The following is a 21135-nucleotide window of genomic DNA, read 5'->3' on the forward strand; positions in this document are numbered from 1 at the left end:
TTCCTGGCGAAGACTCTGCCTTCCCTCCATCTTGGGCATCTACCAGATTTGGGGAAGGAGCACAGCTGGAATGATTGGCAGCTCCACCTTCAGCCTCACGGTGCTCAGACCTGGCTGAACTTAGGGGCCACCTGGAAGCCTTTTATAAATCCCAGTTCCTGGGTTGTCACCCCAGGGAAATCACATGAGAAGAGATTTAGAACCCAAGAATCCTCAGTTTTAAAAGCTCCCTAGGGGATTTCAATGTGAAGCTCAGATTGAGAACCAGTGTCTTAAAAAAATATTCTCAAAACTTAGATAAGCAACCACATGCATCAGAATCTTGGGATATGGTGGAAGCTGGTTAAATATGACCCTCAAAAAAATAGAACAAATTAATCTGAATCCCCGGTACAGGGTCAGGGAGAGCTCTTGAGAATCTACATTTTACTATGTTCCCCTAGTGACTCTCAGAAATATGTAAAGTATATCAGGGTGTCATATAGATGTCAAAGTCCACCTGGAAGGGCATCAGCAGTGTAGCTCTTAGCACTGGGAGAGTTTGGTTTGTAAAGCTTGTGAAAGATGTTCTTGACTAGTATCTCCCATTTTAGTCTAAACCGAACAGCTTTTGATCTTTTAAATCCTAGGGTATTAAAATTCAAATAGCTTGGGAGACTTAACAGCTTTTATTAGCCACCTTCTTTGAAAGAATTAAGACCCCTGAAGATAGACAGAAATTGGTATCCAGGGAACAAGGGTCAGGAGGCGTCAGAGAAAAAGATACACTAAACCTGTGATGTTCCTATTTCAGATGTTGCTCCAGGCAGGCTTGAGATAGAAGGGTGCCATGACTTCCAGAGTCGGAGAACTCCGCCAAACAACAGAAACAAGCTTTCTTAATTTGTTTTCCCTAGCATCTGCTGCCCATGGGCAGCGGCTTTTAAGTCATGCATGGTGGATTTGGAACTCCATAGGAAGATAGACGATGTGGAACCCTGGTTGTGTGTTGTGTGTGTGTGTGCGTGCGTGCGCACATGTGGAGAGAGGGAGAAGGAGCAGGTCGATGAATATTTATCTGGTCAAGACCTCAGGGTTTCCCTGGAGTAAGTGGAATCCTTCACCAATGCCTCCTGATCATAGAGTGCCCCGCCCCCGCATCCCCTGGTCCCCATGTCAAGCACAAGCAAAATTATGGGTAGCCATGTGGCAGCCAATATGTGTGTATGTTTTCAAAGATATTTTTATTTATTTCGTGGCTGTGCTGGGTCTTCGTTGCTGTGCACAGGTCTTCTCCAATTGCCCGTGAGCAGGGACTACTTTTTAGTTGTCCTGAGTGGGCTTCTCATTGCTGTGGCTTCTCTTGTGGTGAAAGGGCTTCAGTCATTGCGGCTCCTGGGCTCTCACACACAGGCTCAGCAGTTGCCATGCACAGGCTGAGTTGCTCCGTGGCATATGGGATCTTCCCGGACCAGGGATTGAACCTGTGGCTCCTGCACTGGCCAGTGGCTTCTTTACCACTGAGCCACCAGGGAACCCTGCATGTGTATTTTTTAAAAATTAATTTCACGCTTAGTTTGTGAGTCCAGTGCTGTTCTAATTTGGTTACATCTGTACATCCAGCCATGAAACCCCCAGGAGCTATTTCTGGTCCTCAGGGACTTCCTGAATGAGTTTTTGCTTGGGGTTCTCACTCCTGTACACCGTGCTTAATTGGTGGATACTGCTGCAGACTCGCTTAAACTGTTTTAATTTGTGATTTTCTAAAAATAAAACCTTAACAGAATCAATGTGATTGCAGAAGGCTCCCAGAGGCACGCGATCAGGGTTCTGGACGCTGCGTGGTTAGGAGTGCATCATACAGAGGCAGGCTGCAGTTTTGTTTGGTGAAAAGGGGGGCTTCGTCGAAGACTCCATGAATCATCACTGATGCAAAATCAAAGTCAATTATGAAGATAATTGAGAAACAACCTTTCCCTATATATAGCCGTGCACGTGATCCTCTGCAAGGCGGGGCGGGGGGAAGCCATCTCTCAGAGCCTCCTGCACAGATCCATGTGAGGCAGACTGAGGAACCGGCTCTGAGTCGTGGGGAGGTGTGAAAAGAAAGTGAAGTCTGAAGGTACCTGTTGGCAAATCATAATGACAAACTGGGGGAAATCTGTGCTCGGCATCGCTCATGAAAGCACTTATTGTAAATGAGATAATTTAATCAATTACGTTTCCTAATGTACTAAACCGAATGTTTCATTTTCTGCTTCTGCACATCTTAAATTATCTTCAGGTGCTTTATGAGATTTAATCATAGTTAATAGAAACTTCATTACCATCAAATGTGCTTTCAATAAATGTTGTGTAACAATGTCAGGAAGTGCAGTAAAATATAGTAGGTTCTGAATGGCAAACACGCACCCCCGGAGTCAGGCTGAGAAATGGTCACATGCATACAGTGAGACTCCCGGAGGCTTGGGAATGAGGCTTTGCTAAGAAGCTCCCCAAGGAGCAGCTGGTTCAGCAAGTTCACCTTAGGGATGAAAAGGAGTCAGGTACCCCCCTAGAAAACAGCTCAGAATGTATTCTTTCTCCATCTCCTTCCCACGTAGTTTGGTAACTAATAGAAACACACACTAAGCCCAAATCCCATTCCCTGGTCAATTACCTCCAGGATTTCGCCAGTTGAATGTCTCCCAGTTACCCAGATCTCAGCTTTTTCAAAACTGAATGCGTCCTTCTCTGTCTCTGTTTTTAACCCGGGCCTCCTCCCATCTTCTCTCATTCAGTGAATGCTGTGCCTTCAACTCGGTAGGGTCCCACACCTGCACAGCCGCCTAGACTGCTGTCTTTTTCCTCTCCTTTCTCCAGCCCAGTACTCAGTGAATCACCACCATCTAACCATTCTGCCACGCAGATAGATCAAGTTCACCAATTCACTCCATTTTCTGTCTTCCATACCCCTCCCTCCATTCGGCATCTTTTTATTGAGTATCCCCCATGGGCGTGGACATGTTCTAGGTGGTGGAGAATCAGTATTGAGCCTGCCAGATACAGTTTCTGCTCCCATGAAGCCTGCAGATCTAGTGAGGGAGATGAAAAAAAAAACACAGAAAATTATATATAGAAGGCTTGGTGCCATGGAGGTGGTGACAAGTGTCATTAAGAGAAATAAAGCAGAAGAGGCTCAGGTAGGGATGGAGGGAGTGTTGCTTTTTTTGTGTAAGCTGTTCAGAGAAGGTCTCTGCAGTAAAATCACCTTAAAGAAGACACCTGAAGAAAAGCAAGGGAACAGACATTCTGGATATCTGGGAGGAGAATATCCAGGGCAAAGGAAGAGTGGGATGCCAAGGCTGTGTGATGGGAGGCTGCTGTGGTATCCAAGGAACAATTAGGCTAGGTATCTGAGCAGAGAGGCAAAGGAAAGAGGCATAATAGCTCAGGTCACAGAAGTGGGGCATGGGGGGAAAGTACCAAGTGTATTATAGGCCGTGGTAACGACTTTGACCTTTACTGTGAGTGAGATGGAAAGCTATTGAAGGTGTTTATTCATAGTAACGTGACCTAATATTTTCAAAGATAAACTCTACCCACTGCATGGAATGTAAACATACAGGGAACCAGAGCAGAAACAAGGAGATCTGTTACAATGATCTGTTATAACAAGAGTCTATTCCAATAATCTAGGCTATTACAATATAACTTATATAATAACCTAGATTCAAGATCAGTGTGGCTTGGGCCGGATAGAGAACATTGGAAATTGTAGAAAAGGTCCATAATCTGGATATCTTTGGGAGGCAGAGTCAAAAGGAGTTGCCGATGCATTAGATAGAGTATGAGAGAAAGAAAAGCATCAGGAATGATTCCAAAACTTGAGCTATGCAACCTGAAGGATGGGCTGGCCATTACTGATCTGGGGCGAACTTGGTTTAGCATATCTGGAGGGAGACTCAAGAGTTCAGTGTTATAAATGCTACATTTAAGATACTTCTTAAACAGTCAGTTGAATATATGAGTCTGGAGGTCAGAGGAGAATCCTAGCAGTGACATAAATCTGGGGCTTGTCAGTGTCCAGAGGATATTTAAAACCAATAGGTTGAATGAGATCACTGGATAATGAGTGTGAACAGAGAACATATCTGAGGCCTCGGCCCTGAAAGATATCCACACTGAGATATAGGGCAGGTCAGAAGTTACTGCACAGGAGACAGAAAAGTAATAGCCAGCGAATGAGAGAAAAGCCAAGTAAAAGGAAAATGGTGTCCAGACAAAACTGAATATTCGGGACAGCTTTCTTCCTAACCGGGATTTCTACCATAGCTTCCAGTATCTGGAGTTGGCTGATGTCAGTTTAGCTGATCTTTTAAAAAAAAACATCAATTCTGGTCACATCACTTCCATGTTTAAACCTTTACAAGAGCTGAACATTATTTTTAAGATAAAGTACAAGGTATCTACTGTCTATGGGATCTGGTCTCAGATGGCATTGTTTAGTCATATCAGCTTCTCTCAAGCTGCTTAATCATTAGGTATTTCCCTTTCTACCCTATCAACTTCCTATATTCTTCCACCAAACAAAGCTTCTTAGTTCTCTGAACACCCTGGGCCCATTTGGGCATATAGTCCTTTATATGTTGTTATGTCTGCCAGAAAACTTTCCCTCCACCTAATCTTACTGTGTTGAATGAATCCTTCCTTCAGGCTTCGGCTTGGGTCTTGCCTCTGCAAAGCCCCTAAAGGCTGAGTTAGTTACACCTCTAACTGGCCGATTGTCAAGCAGTTTCCCTATTTCTACCCTGTATGTTCATTGCGTTTATCCCAGGCTGAATTCCCTCTCTGATAGACATCCTTCCGGTCATCTGGTAGACAGTATAGGGTCTGTTCACCCTTATGCTTGTGGCATTTACCACCCTCCCCACGTGGCACAGTGGTAAAAAACCTGCCTGCCAATGCAGGAGATGCAAGAGACATGGTTTCAGTCCCTGGGTCGGGAAGATCCCCTGGAGGAGGGCGTGGCAACCCACTCCAGTAATCTGACTTGGAAGATCCCATGAACAGAGGAGCCTGTTGGGCCATAGTCCCTGGGGTCACAAAAGAGTCAGACACGACTTAGCGGCTGAGCACGCACGCAGTAGTAGGTATTAGATGTTCAATCCATACTTATTATTATGGCCTTACATCTTCCCACTAACTCCTCACTGAGGCTTTTATTGTTAAGGTGAAAATAAAGACTTTGCTTTTATGTATTTATTTTAACTCATTCGTGTAGTAGATATTTATTGCACAATTATTCTGTATAAATAGTCTTGGCCCCGTGAAGCGTGAAGGAAACAATAAGAAATGTTTCTTTCCTACAACCTCAGTACAAAGTACAAGATGACAAGTGATTTGAGAAGAGGGGAAGTAAGGAGGCAGTATTTAATAATCATCTATTTGGTGCCCGGTGCTAGGTGACAGTCCAAACGGGAAGTTTCCCAGAATCATTTCTATCAAAGAATGACCCCAATGTGTCCTTGTGTGTTGGTCGCTCAGTCATGTCTGACTCTTTGCGACTCCATGGATTGTAGCCCACCAGGCTCCTCTGTCCATGGACTTCTCCAGGCAGGAATCCTGAAGTGGGTTGCCATTTCCTTCTCCAGTGTGTCCTTACAGACTAGAAATTAGGTATTTCTCGTCGCCTTACTGACAATCCACTCTACATCTTTTCCCCTAAGTACACTGCTTTCATCTATGGTGGAATAATGTGGATTCTGGGAATACACATTCTTGGGTTAGAGAACTCCTCAAAAGATGCAGAGTCCATACTGGCAGGTTGGACATTCTTTTTCATGCTGTATAGACTTGAATGGTACCTTGAACACATAGAACTATCTGCAACCTTGAACCATGCAGGCATGCTCGCTCAGCCACGCACTCATGTCTAACTCTTCATCACCCTATAGACTATAGCCTGCCAGGCTCCTCTGTCCATGGGATTTTCCAGGCAAGAATACTGGAGCAGGTTGCCATTTTCTCCTCCAGGGAATCTTCCTGACCCAGGATCAAACCCACATCTCCTGTGGCTCCTGCACTGGCAGGCAGATTCTTTACCACTGAGCCACCTGGGAAGCCCACATTGAACCATCAGTTCAGTTCAGTTCAGTCTCTCAGTCGTGTTCGACTCTTTGCGACTCGATGAATCGCAGCACGCCAGGCCTCCCTGTCCATCACCAACTCCTGGAGTTTACTCAAACTCATGTCCATCATGTCACTGATGCCGTTCAGCCATCTCATCCTCTGTCGTCCCCTTCTCCTCCTGCCCCCAATCCCTCCCAGCATCAGGGTCTTTTCCAATGATTCAAATCTTTACATGATGTGGCCAAAGTATTGGAGTTTCAGCTTCAACATCAGTCCTTCCGATGAACACCCAGGACTGATCTCCTTTAGAATGGACTGGTCGGATATCCTTGCAGTCCAAGGGACTGTCAAGAGTCTTCTCCAGTACCACAGTTCAACAGCATCAATTCTTCGATGCTCAGCTTTCTTTACAGTCCAACTCTCACATCAATACATGACCACTGTAAAAACCATAGCCTTGACTAGGCGGACCTTTGTTGGCAAAGTAATGTCTCTGCTTTTGAATATGCTATCTAGGTTGGTCATAACTTTCCTTCCAAGGAGTGTCTTTTAATTTCATGGCTACAATCACCATCTGCAGTGATTTTGGAGCCCCAAAAAATAGTCAGCCACTGTTTCCCCATCTATTTCCCATGAAGTGATGGGACCAGATGCCATGATCTTAGTTTTCTGAATGTTGAGCTTTAATATCTTTAAATTCTCAGCAGACTTCTAGGTCTTTAAACTAACATTAGGTGATTGGCATCAATGCTAATCTTCTAGCCATGCTTTACAGGATAATTTTTTTTCTATTTTACCCATCATTTTTCATCTCCTGCTGATTATTTTCCATCACATAAATATAGCATTTTCCCCAAATTGCATGACTTGTTTGTCCTTTAGAATCATTCCTACTGTGAATTAATTCAACCTGAGCATATGTGCAACATTTGTAATCTTCTTACTGCTTGCAATCTTTTTATTATCTAATTTTTATCCCATCGTAAGTGTATGCCTTTTCTTATGACCATTTTTAAGAATATCGTTGACCTTATTGGACATGATGAAGTTTCCTTCACTAAATACCCTGGAACTAAGCACAGCCACAGTGAATAAGTGATAGAATATAATGTTCTTCAGCATCAGAATAACTCAGGGTACTTGCTAAAAATGTGAATTCACAGGTCCCATCTCCCCACGTATTACTATATTCAAAGTTAGAACTTATATCCTGAATTCCCAGAGTAGAAAATGAAAGTGAAGTCATCTTAAGGGCTGGATTTCAAATCCTGCTTTTTGAGTCTCTTTCTCATTTTACCTTGGTCTTCCTGATGGGGAAAAGGACAGTTCTTTTGCAATCCAAAGGCAGAATTACCGGATAAAATAGAGAACCCTTGGTTACATTTGAATTTCCCATCAGCAGTGAATACATTTTTGACATAAGCATGTCGCAAATATGGCATGAGAAATACTTCTCCTCAAGTTATACATTCTTGATCAGAAATTCAAATTTAATTCAAATTCAAATTTAATCATATTTGTAGTTGCTTAATCTGGCAACTTTACTGAAAAGAATAAAACATGTCTGAATGTGCATTCTCAAGAAACATTTTATTAAATAGATTATCTGTACTGTCAATCTCGGGAGAATGGTTAGAATTAAAACAAATATTGGAGGAGGGAGCCTTTCAGTAAAAGCAAAATGTCTGAACAACAACAACAAAAAGAAGTCTACTGAAGTACAAAGTCTACTTGAAGAAAATGGATCTGGGCAGCCCTCATTGTGCTTTGTAGATACTGCTTTTTTTTTTTTTTTTTAAAGAAGTTGGGATTTGTGGCAGCTCTGCATTGTCAGATGATAGCTACCATTTTTTTTGGCAATTAAGTATTTCCTAGTTAAGGTATAGCCATTGTTTCATTTAGATATAATACTATTGCACACCTAACAGACTACAGTATAGTATAAACATAACTTCTATATGTCCCAGAAAACCAAGCAAGCTGTGCCTGTCTGTATTACGATATTTGCTCTTTGCAGTGGTCTGAAACTGAACCCATAATATCTTCGAGTGAGGTCTGTAATCAGATTCACCTAAAAAGTAGGGTCCGTGTTGTTCAGTTGCTACCAGGGAACCAGTGAAGTTGCTCCGTCATGTCTGACTCTTTGCGACCCCATGGACTGCAGCACGCCAGGCTTCCCTGTTCTTCACTATGTTCAGAGTTTGCTCAAACTCATGTCCATTGAGTCGGTGATGCCATCCAACCATCTCATCCTCTGTCACCCTATTCTCCTCCTGCCTTCAATCTTTCCCATCAGGGTCTTTTCCAGTGAGATGGCTCTTCGCATCAGGTGGCCAAAATAATGGAGCTTCAGGATCAGTCTTTCCAATAAATATTCAGGGTTGATTTCCTTTAAGATTGACTGGTTTGATCTCCTTGCTGTCCAAGGGACTCTCAAGAGTCTTCTCCAGCACCACAGTTTGAAAGCATCAATTTTTTGGTGCTCAGCCTTCTTTATGGTTCAGCTCTCATATCCATACGTGACTATTAGAAAAACCATAGATTTGACTATACAGACCTTTGTCAGCCAAGTGATGTCTTTGCTCTTTAACACACTGCCTAGATTCGTAATAACTTTCCTTCCAAGAAGCAGGAGTCTTAATATCATGGCTGCCATCACCATCCACAGTGATTTTGGAGCCCAAGAAGATAAAGTCTGTCAGTGTTTCCGTTATTTCCCCATGTCAGTTCAGTTCAGTTCAGTTCAGTCGCTCAGTCATGTCCAACTCTTTGCGACCCCATGAATCGCAGCACACCAGGCCTCCCTGTCCATCACCAACTCCTGGAGTTCACTCAGACTCATGTCCATCAAGTCGGTGATGCCATCCAGCCATCTCATCCTCTGTTGTCCCCTTCTCCTCCTGCCCCCAATCCCTCCCATCATCAGAGTCTTTTCCAATGAGTCAACTCTTCGCATGAGGTGGCCAAAGTACTGGAGCTTCAGCTTCAGCATCAGTCCTTCCAGGGAGTATTCAGAACTGATTTCCTTTAGGATGGACTGGTTGGATCTCCTTGCAGTCCAAGGGACTCTCAAGAGTCTTCTCCAACACCACAGTTCAAAAGCATCAATTCTTCGGCATGTAGTCCCCATCAAATGATGGGACCAGATGCCATGATCTTTGCTTTTTGAATGTTGAGTTTTAAGCCAGCTTTTTCACTCTTGTCTGTCACCTTCATCAAAAGGCTCTTTAGTTCCTCTTCACTTTCTGCCATAAGGGTGGTAGCATCTGTGTATCTGAGCTTATTGATATTTCTCCCTGAAATCTTGATTCCAGCTTGTGCTTTATCCTACCTGGCATTTCATATAATGTACTCTGTGTAGAAGTTAAATAAGCAGTGTGACAATATGCAGCCTTGGCATACTCCTTTCCCAGTTTGAACCAGTCCGTTGTTCCATGTCCAGTTCTGACTGTTGCTTCTTGACTGGCACAGGTTTCTCAGGAAGCAGGTAAGATGGCCTGGTATTCCAATCTCTAAGAATTTTCCACAGTTGGTTGTGATCCACACAGTCAAAGGCCTTAGTACAGCCAATGAAGCAGAAGTTGGAGGGTCCATATAGAGGATAAATGAGTGAAAACAGTTGAAAACTAGGTTGGGGCAGAGTAGAAAGTATCTTGAGCCATAAGGGAAGCCACTGTTAGAGTGAACTCGATGCCTACTCAAGAGTCATTGATAGGTTTTGAAGTGGCAGAACCAGAACTGTGTTTGGGGAGAGTAAGCCATGAGTTTAACAGTTCAGAATGAATAAAGACTGGGGCCTGGGTACCAGGGTAGATGAGGCTGTGCCATGTGGGTGCCTGCTGTCGAAACTGAGATGTGAGAGGCACTGGGGATGTTTCAGGAAGGCGTGTGAGTCATTTGGGGAAGGGCTTGATGGGCAGAAAAGGAAAGGTGATTATTCAGGCTCACGCCTGGTCTCTGATGATGTCATTACTAGAAAAGGGGAATTCAGGAAAATACTTGAAGAGATAAGAATGGTGACCTTATAAAACAGATGACAAGTTTGAGATGTTAGCACAACGCACAGTGGTGTGGTGGTTTTATCCACTGCGCCAGAGGAAATATAGGATGAGGACTTCAGACAGGAGTGGAGGCAAAAGATCCTGATTTAAGACTGTTAGGCATCAAAGTAGTAGTTAGCACTGTCTGATGGAGTGGTTGTGAACAATCTTCAGGAGGAAACAGTGGTTTGGGCAAAAGTCAGAATTAATGGTAAAAAAACAAATGGAAAATTACAATTTGTTCCTGAAAGATCCCAAATATACTATCAACAGTGGTTACTTTTATTTTTTTTTAATTTTGTGTATTTTTTTATTGAAGTATAATTCATTTACAATGTTGTGTTCATTTCAGGTATACAGCAAAGTGATTCACTTCTATATATATATGTCTATCTTTTGTTTTTCAGATTCTTTTCCATTATAGGTTATTACAAAATATTAAGTATAGTTCCCTGTGCTATCCCATAGGTCCTTGTTGGTTATCTATTTTATATATAGTACTGTGTATTTGTTAATCCCAAACTCCTAATTTATCTCATCCCCTCCCTTTTCCCCTTTCATAACCATTAGTTTTCTATGTCTATGGATCTATTTTTTATATAAGTTCATTTGTATCGTTTTTTCCATGTATGCAATATCATATATGTTGGCTTAGTTGAAGCCATATCTTTCTGGCTTGGTTGAAGGATGAATTTTTTTCTTGGTGTAGTGTAACTTTTTATAGTTCCTAAAGTACTTCCTCCTCCTGTGTGTGTTTTCTATTTATTCTTTTACTTCAACAGGGATAGAGGTTAACTGGTTAGGGAAATTATGATCAAGAAAGGTTTAATGTTTTAAAAATGTTTTTTATAATTCTTTTCAACAAAGAGCTTAGGATTTCATGGATATGAAAAGAGACTGCCTCTTTCAGAGATCTGTCAGGGAATAAGTCAGGAGAGGGATTGGGGTAGAGGTGATTAGGGAGACCAGGCTGTGTTTGGAGGCAGAAGGCAAGGCAGAGGTGTGGAGGCAAAGTTGAAAGATGCGAGACCAAAAGGGAATAATGAATGAGGCCAGGTCCCTGCGGAGGCAGGAGAGGGCAGACCAGAGCCGGCCTGACACAGAGGAGGAGCAGCTGTTCAGGGAACAGGGAGAGGGAAAGGAAAGCACAGGACGGAGCAGAGGCGTTTTGAGTTGCAGGGGAGGGTGTGTGTGTGCTGGAGGGAAGGGGACTCACATGGAAAAGCGGGCAGTGAGAAGCAGAGGTGATGAAAAAAGTAAACGCAGTTCAGAGTAACTGTTGATGAAAAGTTGTTCTAGGTCGTGGGACATGAATACAATAATTATTAGGCTGCAAAGAAGCCCAGGTGGGTTTGCAGAGCACTGGATTTTTGATGATACCCACCAGTCTGGTTGGTGGGTTCCTGCAGCAGGGATAGTCGAGCCAGTGCAGGGAGGAGAGGTGCGGAGGCCATCCTGTGATGGTTAGACCACTGGGGAGTGAAGACAGATGGGTGTCCAAACCCTACCTTTGCCATTTTCTCATGAAGAGGCCTCTACCCTATCTGAACCTGTACCACCATCTGTAAAAGAAGAAATAGAATACTTCTACGGCAAATAGATTTGATTGTGAGCATGAGAATATGATCATACCTGCGGTTCTCAGGGAAGCAGGCACAAGCTTAGTGCTCCATTACTGGGTTACCCTTGCCATCAAGAGGTTTTGTTGGTGAAATTTTCAGCCTCCGTACAGTAAGTCCCCCACATACGAATGAGTTCTGTTCCAAGAGTACATCTGTAAGTCCACTCTGTTTGTAAGTCTGACAAAGTTAGCCTAGGTACCCAGCTAATACAATTGGCTATATAATACTCTACTGTCATAGGTTTATAATACTTTTCACACAAATAGTACGTAAAAAACAAGCACAAAAAATAGAACTTTTTTTTAAATCTTACAGTATAGTACCTTAGAAAGTACTAATACGTAATACAGTACAATAGCTAGCAAACGGGGCACATTTGCATCTTTAGACTTTCACACCTTGAAGGCTCATATGTAAGGGACTTAACTGTACGCTGGTGCTGAATTACATCTCGGAGACAGAGTTTTGGGTGAAATAGAAAGAAAAAGCTTTATTGCTTTGCCAGGCAAAGGGGGCCACAGTGAGGTAATGCCTTCAAGTCTGCATGCCCTGCCCTGGAGAGGGTAGTGAGGAGTTGTATAGTCATGGTTCAAAGAGGACGCGATCAGCTCATGGACATTCTTCTGACTGGTGGTGAGGTGAGAAGGAAACAGCATCATCAGCTTAATGGTTCCAACTGATCTGGGGCCTGTGTTCGTGTGGTTAGCAGTTTTCATCTGGTGGGGGCCTGCTTCCTACATGTCAAGTGTTTATCTGTATCTTTTAGGGAAAAGGTAGTTCGGTGATTCTGCCAGGTGGCAAATTCAGAGTCTAAATAGTTTTCAGTTCCCCAGCCCAGCAGCCATTGTTTGTTTTTACATCTTCACATTTCCCAATCGTTAACTTCTGAGTCAGCGTCTTAGTGCAGAAGACAAGGACACAGGGGCTTGTGTGCGGTTTCAGTATCAGGCAGTGCGACCAGGGCAGAGGTTCACAGCTGGATAGGCATTGAGCCGGAGTCGAGCTGCCTTGGATTGAATCCCAGCTCTGCTACTTAACCGTCATGAGGCTTTGGGCAAGACAAGTGATTTTCTGGCCTCAGTTTCGATATTTAAATTGGCACCTTTTTACAAGTTTGTTGGAAGGATTAAAATGAGTTAATCAGTGTAAATAAAAGACTAGAACAGTGCCTGGCATACAGTAAGAGCTACTGAAGAATGTGATGCTGTCATTGTTAATGACAACAAGGAGCATTTGGAGGGTGGCAAGGTGGAATTGGCTCAGAGGTTAAAGCATTTACCCACAATGCAGGAGACCTGGATTTGATCCCTGGGTCGGGAAGATCCCCTGGAGAAGGAAATAGCAACCCACTCCAGTATTCTTGCCTGGAGAATCCCATGGACAGAGGACCCTGGTGGGCTATAGTCCACAGGGTCGCAAAGAGTTGGACATGACTAAGCAACTTCACTCACTTCACTAAGGTGGAAAAACCGAGATGCTGACTGGTGACGGGATTGTGAGATTCCAGGCAATGCAAAGTATCATCAGAACTGCTCACCATGGTTGACCAGAGCTGACCACTTCAAAGTTATTTTCTGATGCTGTTTTCAAGGAATGTGGCTTCTCAATGACAAGTATGAACAGTTCGAACAATAACTTCTGTTATGTGCTAGCGTGCAGTTAAATGTTGTGGCACACCCCTCGGTGTCTACGGCCCTGTCTGTACCTCTGGGCCAGGATGAGGCGGGGCTGGGCTAGAGACTGCTGCTTCCTGGGAGTCCAGCGGAGCAGCTAATTCTTCTGTCTTCCATTCATGTTCTCTCTCTCAGCCTTCTCTTTGTGAAGCTCTGTTGTGTGAATTCCTTAGGGATTCACTGCCTTATACACATCAAGTCAAGTTGCTGAGTTTTTTCCTTCTAAAACAAGAGCAGTGGTCATTCTACAGTATCCAATAAGATAAGAAGAGAATACCATATGTTTTTCTTGACTTTTATAGTGCAGTAGAGTTGATTAACGACACTGTGATAGTTTCAGGTTTACAGCAAAGTGATTCAGTTATCCATAAACATGTTCTGTTCTTTTCAAATTCTTTTCTCATTTCGGTTGTTAACATGACTTTGAGCAGAGTTTCCTGTGCTGTACAGTAGGTCTTTGTTGGCCCGTTTTAAATCTAGCCACGTGTACATGTCAGTCCCACATTCTCTAACTGTATGTTTTGAAAGGCATTTTGTTGTGCTCCTTTATTCATTTTGTGTAGCTATCTAATCCTGTAAAATAGATTCTAATCTGATACTTAAACTCATAATATGGGAATTGAGCTAAATTTCCATAAATAAGTGGAGTTAATATGTCTTTCAAATGAGAGTCCTGTGAAGAGAGGAAGGCAAACTAAATAAACAGCCCTTAAATTTAGTCCTTTCGGTACATATGTCACTATGAATGACTAGGTATGATTATAATTCATAAGGACAGGAGCCTGTGAATACCTAGTCCTTGAACTCTGAAGTTCAAAAGTGCCGGGGTCCTGCCCCGGCTGATCCAGGGTCTTCGAAGTGGGGACGGCGTCAGCGAGGGTCAGGATACAATAGCTTCAATTAGATATTAATTAAAGATATAAAGAGTAATAGAATAAGGATAGCTCAGTAGGAAAATTCAGTGGAGAAAAGAGGCTGAGTGGCTTGGTTTACGCGGGAGACCAGTAAAACTTCAAGACAAGAAGTTTGCACCACTTACGTAGGCCACAGGCGTCCTTCCGTTCTCCCGAAGGAGAGGAGACACTGAGGCCTCCCCGGTCGGATCTTAGAAGCCCGGGCATAATTAGTAAGCATGGTGGGTTCTGCGCTCCAGATGGAGAGTCAGCCAGAGTGAAAGAGAGAGAGACATGGGGAGACCAGTATTTCGAGAAACTGATCCCCATTCTTTATTTTCCATGGTCTACTTTTATACACTGAGATGTTATGCAAAAGTCACGTGGGGTCAGCAGTCCTGACTTTTATCAAAGTCAGGTGCTTCATACAAATGTATACAGAGGTCTTAGGGGTGTTACATCATCTTCTGGCCAGGGGGGCCTGCTGACAATTTATGACCCTCTCCTTGTGACAACGGTCAGTCAACCAGGACACTTATTTCTCCAGGGGTGATTATTCTTAAAACAGACACCACCCAAATAAAGTTACATTCCTATAGGGTGAGGGTGTAGTGGGTTTTAGTTAAGGAAAGAATTTACTTAGCCTAAGGTCTAACGTGATTAATATCAAAGGTTAATACTTATTTCTTCTATATAGTCATTAATGTGTGTAAGGGCAGGGGATGTGGAGACTTAGCAACAAACATTGGCTCAACAAATGAAAAACCCTTCACCAACACAATTTCTAATCAGCCCATTATACTTATAGTTTTCTAACTTCTCTAAAGAACCTGTTTTTAGAAGGTTTAAAGCATCTCATGCCTCTCACTGTTGGAAGGCTGTGAGCAATCACATGTGGCCGGACAAGCCTGTCAGGCAGGCTAGAGAACCTTCAGAGGAGTTTGTAGGTTGAAACACTCCTATCACGCCCAGAAATTATTATTAACTGGAGCTCTAAGTTAATTCCTTCTCCAAAAGAGGTGGTGGGGGACAGCCCCCCGTAAAGTCAAAGGTGTAGGTGAGAGCACAAAGTAGTAAAGTAGGCAGGCTCTGGTTATGGGGATAGATGCTCAAGGATTTCCAGGGGGACTCCTGAGGCTTGAGCTCGCCTTTGCGTATGTCGAGCCTCCTTCCTCATGACCTTTGCCATGGGCGGAGTACCTCACTCTGGCCCCCAACACAAAAGGACTTTGAAAAGTCACTTAGCCTTTCTCACCAGCTTTGACCAAAAATATAACTGCAGACTATTGTCAAGTCATGCTGGTTTTGAGAAACTCTAAAGGAGATTTCACAAGCTTCCTCAGAAATACAGCACAGTTGTTTTTTTCAACAACCCTCCTTGTAGAAAAGGTCATTTTAATATCTAACAGAGTCCCAATTGCTATAATAAAAGGCCAGGTCCTCCTTTTCAGCCCTTGTTAGAGTGGGTGACGAGCTGGTTACTAGCTTCATCATAAATGAAGGTTCACTGGGCACCTACTGTGAGCTTCTTTTTAGAACCACGCTTTATGCATTAAAGATCCCCACAAGCCACTTTATAGTTCTCTTTTCTCCAGGCCAAATGAACCCATAAACGTTCCTTTCCAGGGTCCTAGTTTCCAACTATTAATCTTTGCAGCCTTTCTCTGTAGATAGTTCCCACTCCTTCCAGCAATGAACAGATCCTTCTGTAGTTTCTGACTAATTTGCAATATAAGAGATTTCCCCATCGTTTTTATTTTTGTTTTCTTTATCCTATAGATCATGCACAATTTTTTATACCACATGTTGCGCCCTTCTGAACTTGACCTAAAGCTTTCACAGTGCTTGGAGAGAGGAAATGGGGATGGAAACCCGGGAAAGACATCAATCACACATTGATATGTATGACAGAAATCCAGAGGAAAAAAAAAAACACCCTCTGCCCACAAAGGCAGAATAGCCTGATCAAAGCTTTTTGTTCAGAATGAGTTGGAGGAAACAAACCAGCCCCAGATGTAAGAGTGAGCAGACAGATGTAAATGTGTGTGTGTGGCTGTAAGGAAAAGGCGATCTCTGTGGCAGGGGTTCTACAGTCTCCCTCAGGCTAGTCTGAGTCCAGGGAGCAATCAACAGATAGCTGCACAGGATGACTCACACATTTCTGGGGGAAATGACAGAGAAGTGCTTGTGCCGAGTGTCAAGCAGGTAGGATGCCTTGGCATTCAGGTCATTACCCATCGAAAGATCCAAAAAGAGTTCGAGGAGCCATAAGTGATGTCAGAGTTCAGAGAACCAGGGGTTGGCAGGGTTGGTGGACTAGCCAAGGCACAGTCCAGCTGGCTTGGAGGAGGGGGCCCTGCACTGACGGATGGGTAGACAGAGATGGGAAGGGCCTAGATGCCTAGAGGGATGGGGGGTATATGACAAAGACCCATCCTTATAATCTGAAAGGGGCACAGGGCCTTTGGCTAGCAGGTGGAAGCAGTGACTTCTGATGTTCTTCCAATGAGAGCTGAGTGTGACCACATATGTACACGTGCACATGTGGAGTGGTTCTGCGTGGCACCCCTCCAAGTGCCTATGTGCTCACAGACACAGACATCAAGCCTAAACCTCAGGTTCTCCTGGGGCCAGTCCTGGACACACATGAAAACGGAATCAATTACATTTGTAAGGACACAGGAATCTTTACAGGGAAACCTACTCTACTGTCCTGGAGAAAAAAGATTCACAAATGGTAGGGCAGGGGGACGGAGAAGGTAATGGCACCCCACTCCAGTACTTTTGCCTAGAAAATCTCATGGACAGAGGAGCCTGGTGGGCTGCAGTCCATGGGGTCGCAAAGAGTCGGACATGACTGAGAGACTTCACTTTCACTTTTCACTTTCATGCATTGGAGAAGGAAACGACAACCCACTCCAGTGTTCTTGCCTGGAGAATCCCAGGGACGGGGAAGCCTGGTGGGCTGCCGTCTATGGGGTCGCACAGAGTCAGACACAACTGAAGCAACTTAGCAGCAGCAGCAGGGCAGGGGGAATAAAGGAAGAATAAGATGAAGTAAAAGCAGGTAAATAGAGAAGAGAAAAAGAGGAAGAAGAAGGAAGTGACTCAACTTTAGAAGACTGAGCTCTAAGGATGACTGATGAGGTCTTGAGGACTCGTGTCTGCATCTGTAGCTGCACTTGGATACCGGAGTCCCATCATAGCCTTGTCTTTCAGACAAGAAACAATGGAGAATATGGACCACATGTTAATTTTCACCCATATGTCTTCATTTCCACTGAGCAGTTGACCCGTCACAAGTGTATGTTGAATGATGAGATCATTAGATGTAGAAACATCAAATTGCCAGGACAGATTGTTCTTGTAAAATGAATCCCATGGACTTCTGAGTCTAGGTCAAACTGTCCCACCAGGTGCTAGGGTGAGCCTCCTAGGGAAGCAGTGATCCCTGTATGAGTCTCTCTCCCTTCTTTCCCTACCCTAGCCCCAAAGTCCCCATATTCATTTCTAAAAATTTTATAATTCAGTATTTATTAAGAGGTTATTAAGAGGTTCTGCACATATTCCTGGAAGAGCAAACACAATGAGCTATATCTGACGTTGATACCTTCATCTGAAGCCGGAGAGACCTTTTCTAAAACAGAACTCATAACTTGAGAACGGAGAATTCTGGTTACCTGGGTAGCAAGAGGGTGGACGCCAGAAACAGCAAGATAGGAATCCAGGGGAACAAAGACAGCTTGTTCCTGCTACTGAGTTCTGTGTCAGGATTTCACGTCCAGTGATATCCATTTTCAGCAGAAGTACTTTCACGTTGGTCATCCTCTGGCTTCTGGCCCTTCCTATTTTAGTACCTGGGAAGCTAAAGATGTCTTTGCATCTACTTTGCCAGCTCAGTGACAGAGCAGCTGCATTCAGGACCCTGCGAGGCTCTTTCTTTAGTTGCTGAGCAGGTGTATTCTCCCCAGATACACCTTTTAAGATGATGGTGCCATCCATGAGCAGCGCCCAAGGACCTGGAGGGAAGAAGGGGGAAGGCTCACTGGGTCCAGTCCAGTTCTCTCCCTGCTCCTGGTGCCCTGGCTTGCCGTACCTGCTGTGTTTTGTGACTTCTCTCTTCTCTAATGATTCCCTCCAAGGAATTTAATTGAGTAGAGGGAGAGTGAGACTGAATGGGGTGATGACTCCCCTTCTTTCTCCCCACATGACCTATTTGGACACTGGAACTTTGGCGGTGGCATCAGGCTTCACTCTGTGGTTCTGGGGGGCTGGGGAAGACCACCACTGACCCCCCACCATCCCTGGCCCTCTCCCATTTGGACCACCATGAAGTTGAACTAAAGCCTAGATCACACTGTTTCTCAACACCCCCCAGGTTGCTGTTATGAAAAGGGTCTGATCACCCTCTGACCTTTCCGATACTGTTCTTTGAGATGACTGTTTTTCTCCCCCATGAATTATTTTTATGTGTTGGCCGCCCTATTACTGATCTGGTTCTGCTTGATTTCCTTGTTCCTGCTTTCATTTGGCGGGACCTTATTTTATAGTCCACTAACTTCGTTGAAAATAAATTTAGCCGTGTGGTTAGTCTTCCTCACTTGATAACATAAGTAGCATATTAGGGTGCGGTGAGCACAGACTAAGTGCTGTGCAATTACAAGGTAAATATATGATGGGTTTATTTTATCTGCTAAACTCAGCAGGGGTGACAGAGTAATTACTTTTGGACCTGTTTAGTATGACTACCACATAATCTGTAAGGAGATCAGTTATGTAGTGAATACTTGCCACCTTCCATTGTTAACACACTTCAAGACTTACATGTTCTTGGGTAGATGTCATGCTGAATTGCACTAGCCATTCCAAGGCTCCTCAGGAATCAACCACACCCCGAGGACCTCTAGCCAAAGGGTTGGAAAGCAGCTACAGTGTTATCTTGGGGGATGGGGAGACGCCCACCATCTAAATTTCAAACTAACGCTTTTATTTTTGCTTTGCCCATGCATTCAATAGGATGGAGTAGGAGAGGTATGGGAGAAACAGCATGTGCCCTCTTAGAGACCAGTCCTCGTCCACAAAAACAAACTTCTAGAGTCAAGCATTCAGTTGGTGCCAGCAAACATTTACCATGGACATAAGAGTGCCTGGGACCGAGTGCTTTTCATATCTCACAACAGAAAGTCGCTCATAATGATTGTAAATACCCTGATGACTGTCAGCGTTCTGATGAACGTCAGCGTTCTGATGAACTGAGTGACGTGGGCCAAAGCTCAAGTTCATACTCCTGAGCTCTGGTCTCTTGACTCATAGACCATGCGTTACCTTATCACCCGAGAATGCTCTCTGTGAATGCATGCGCCCAGGCCATAGACAAGCAGAGCGGTTCACCCATATTTTGTCATTGTACGTGGGTCTCATGTTTTCCAACAAAAATAAAGTATATATATATATTTAAAAAAAAAAAAACTTTGCAGGGCAATAAGATTTCCTAAAACAAGCAAATTAAGCAGTTGCCTGTTTTTCCTTGAAAACTCTTATATTCTTTGCAAAATTGCTTCTGTTGCAGATTCCATTATGTGGTAAGCTACCTTAATGCAGTTAAGTTATTTAACTAGCATCCCTTTGGTTTATACAAGGTCTTCGAGAACCTGATTATTGTTGGAGAGTCAACTCGCGACTAGCCACATCTGTCATGTTGCCTGATCCGTAGCTCCAAAAATTCCAAGAGTGTTTCATTCTGTGTCCTGGGGTGGCTTTTTGGCACTGTGCCCATGTTGGCCATTGAGGATTGCTTTTGTGTCTTTCAGGCATCGAGAATGCCAGTGACATCGCTTTGTACTCAGGCTTGGGTGCCGCGGTTGTGGCTGTTGCAGTCCTGGTCATCGGCATCACCCTGTACAGACGCAGCCAGAGTGACTATGGTGTGGACGTCATCGACTCTTCTGCATTGACAGGTGGCTTCCAGACCTTCAACTTCAAAACAGTCCGTCAAGGTCAGCGGCGTAGGGCCCCCAACAGCACATCCTCAGGACCGTAGACTACACTCACGCAGGACCCTCGTGCTCTTTGGTCCTGTGTGAGGGTGGCTCTTGGCACTGGGAGCCGCTCCAAAATTGTCTTCACACCTTAGGACGCCAGGTTTGATGCAGGAGTCTGTCTGAGTTCTTGGCTGCCCTGAGGACCAATGGGTCTCAATTACCTATTGTTGCTTAGTCACTCAGTCGTGTCTGTTTTGCGACCCTGTAGACTGTACCCCACCAGGCTCCTCTGTCCATGAGATTTCCCAGGCAAGAATACTGGAGTGGGTTAACATTTCCTTCTCTAGGGGATCTTTCCAAGCCAGGGATTGAACCTGAGTCTCCTGCACTGCAGGCAAATGCTTTACCACTGAGTCACCCGGGAAGCTCCTCGATTTACCATTACCCACATTTTAAATATGGCGTGTCCATCTTTGATATGTAGTCAGTGCCTCAGGTCACCCAACTTTCTATTTTAACCAGCCTGCTTTGGGAATGTATGTTTAGTTAACTAAAATATTGATTATTCAAAGCTACAAACCAATGACTCTAACAGGCATATTTATTACACTATTTATTAGATGGAGTTATTTTATTCAGTGGAGTTATTTCTATTTTAAATAAGTAAAAGGATTTTAGAGGATGTATGATGGGCTAGTTAACCAGAGAAAAAATGAAATTCTCAGCCTAAATGACTCTCTGCCTTTGCCACCTTGAAGCAGTCTTCTGTTGGAAGGGAAGGAAAATTTATCATGTCAAACAATAGCAGTATTTCATTTTGAAAACAGAAGAGTCAT

General features: G+C 43.9%; 1 protein-coding gene across 1 annotated transcript in view; it reads left to right on the forward strand.

Moving 5' to 3' along the window:
• Positions 1 to 21135, forward strand: part of UNC5D (unc-5 netrin receptor D) — a 643560-nt gene that overhangs the window by 535496 nt on the left and 86929 nt on the right. The window contains exon 9 of the mRNA XM_061404454.1: positions 20129 to 20314. Coding sequence (XP_061260438.1) covers positions 20129 to 20314 — 186 coding nt within the window. The remainder of the gene's footprint in view (positions 1 to 20128; positions 20315 to 21135) is intronic.

This window comes from Bos javanicus, chromosome 27 (assembly GCF_032452875.1).
Source record: "Bos javanicus breed banteng chromosome 27, ARS-OSU_banteng_1.0, whole genome shotgun sequence".
Taxonomy (NCBI): Eukaryota; Metazoa; Chordata; class Mammalia; order Artiodactyla; family Bovidae; genus Bos; species Bos javanicus.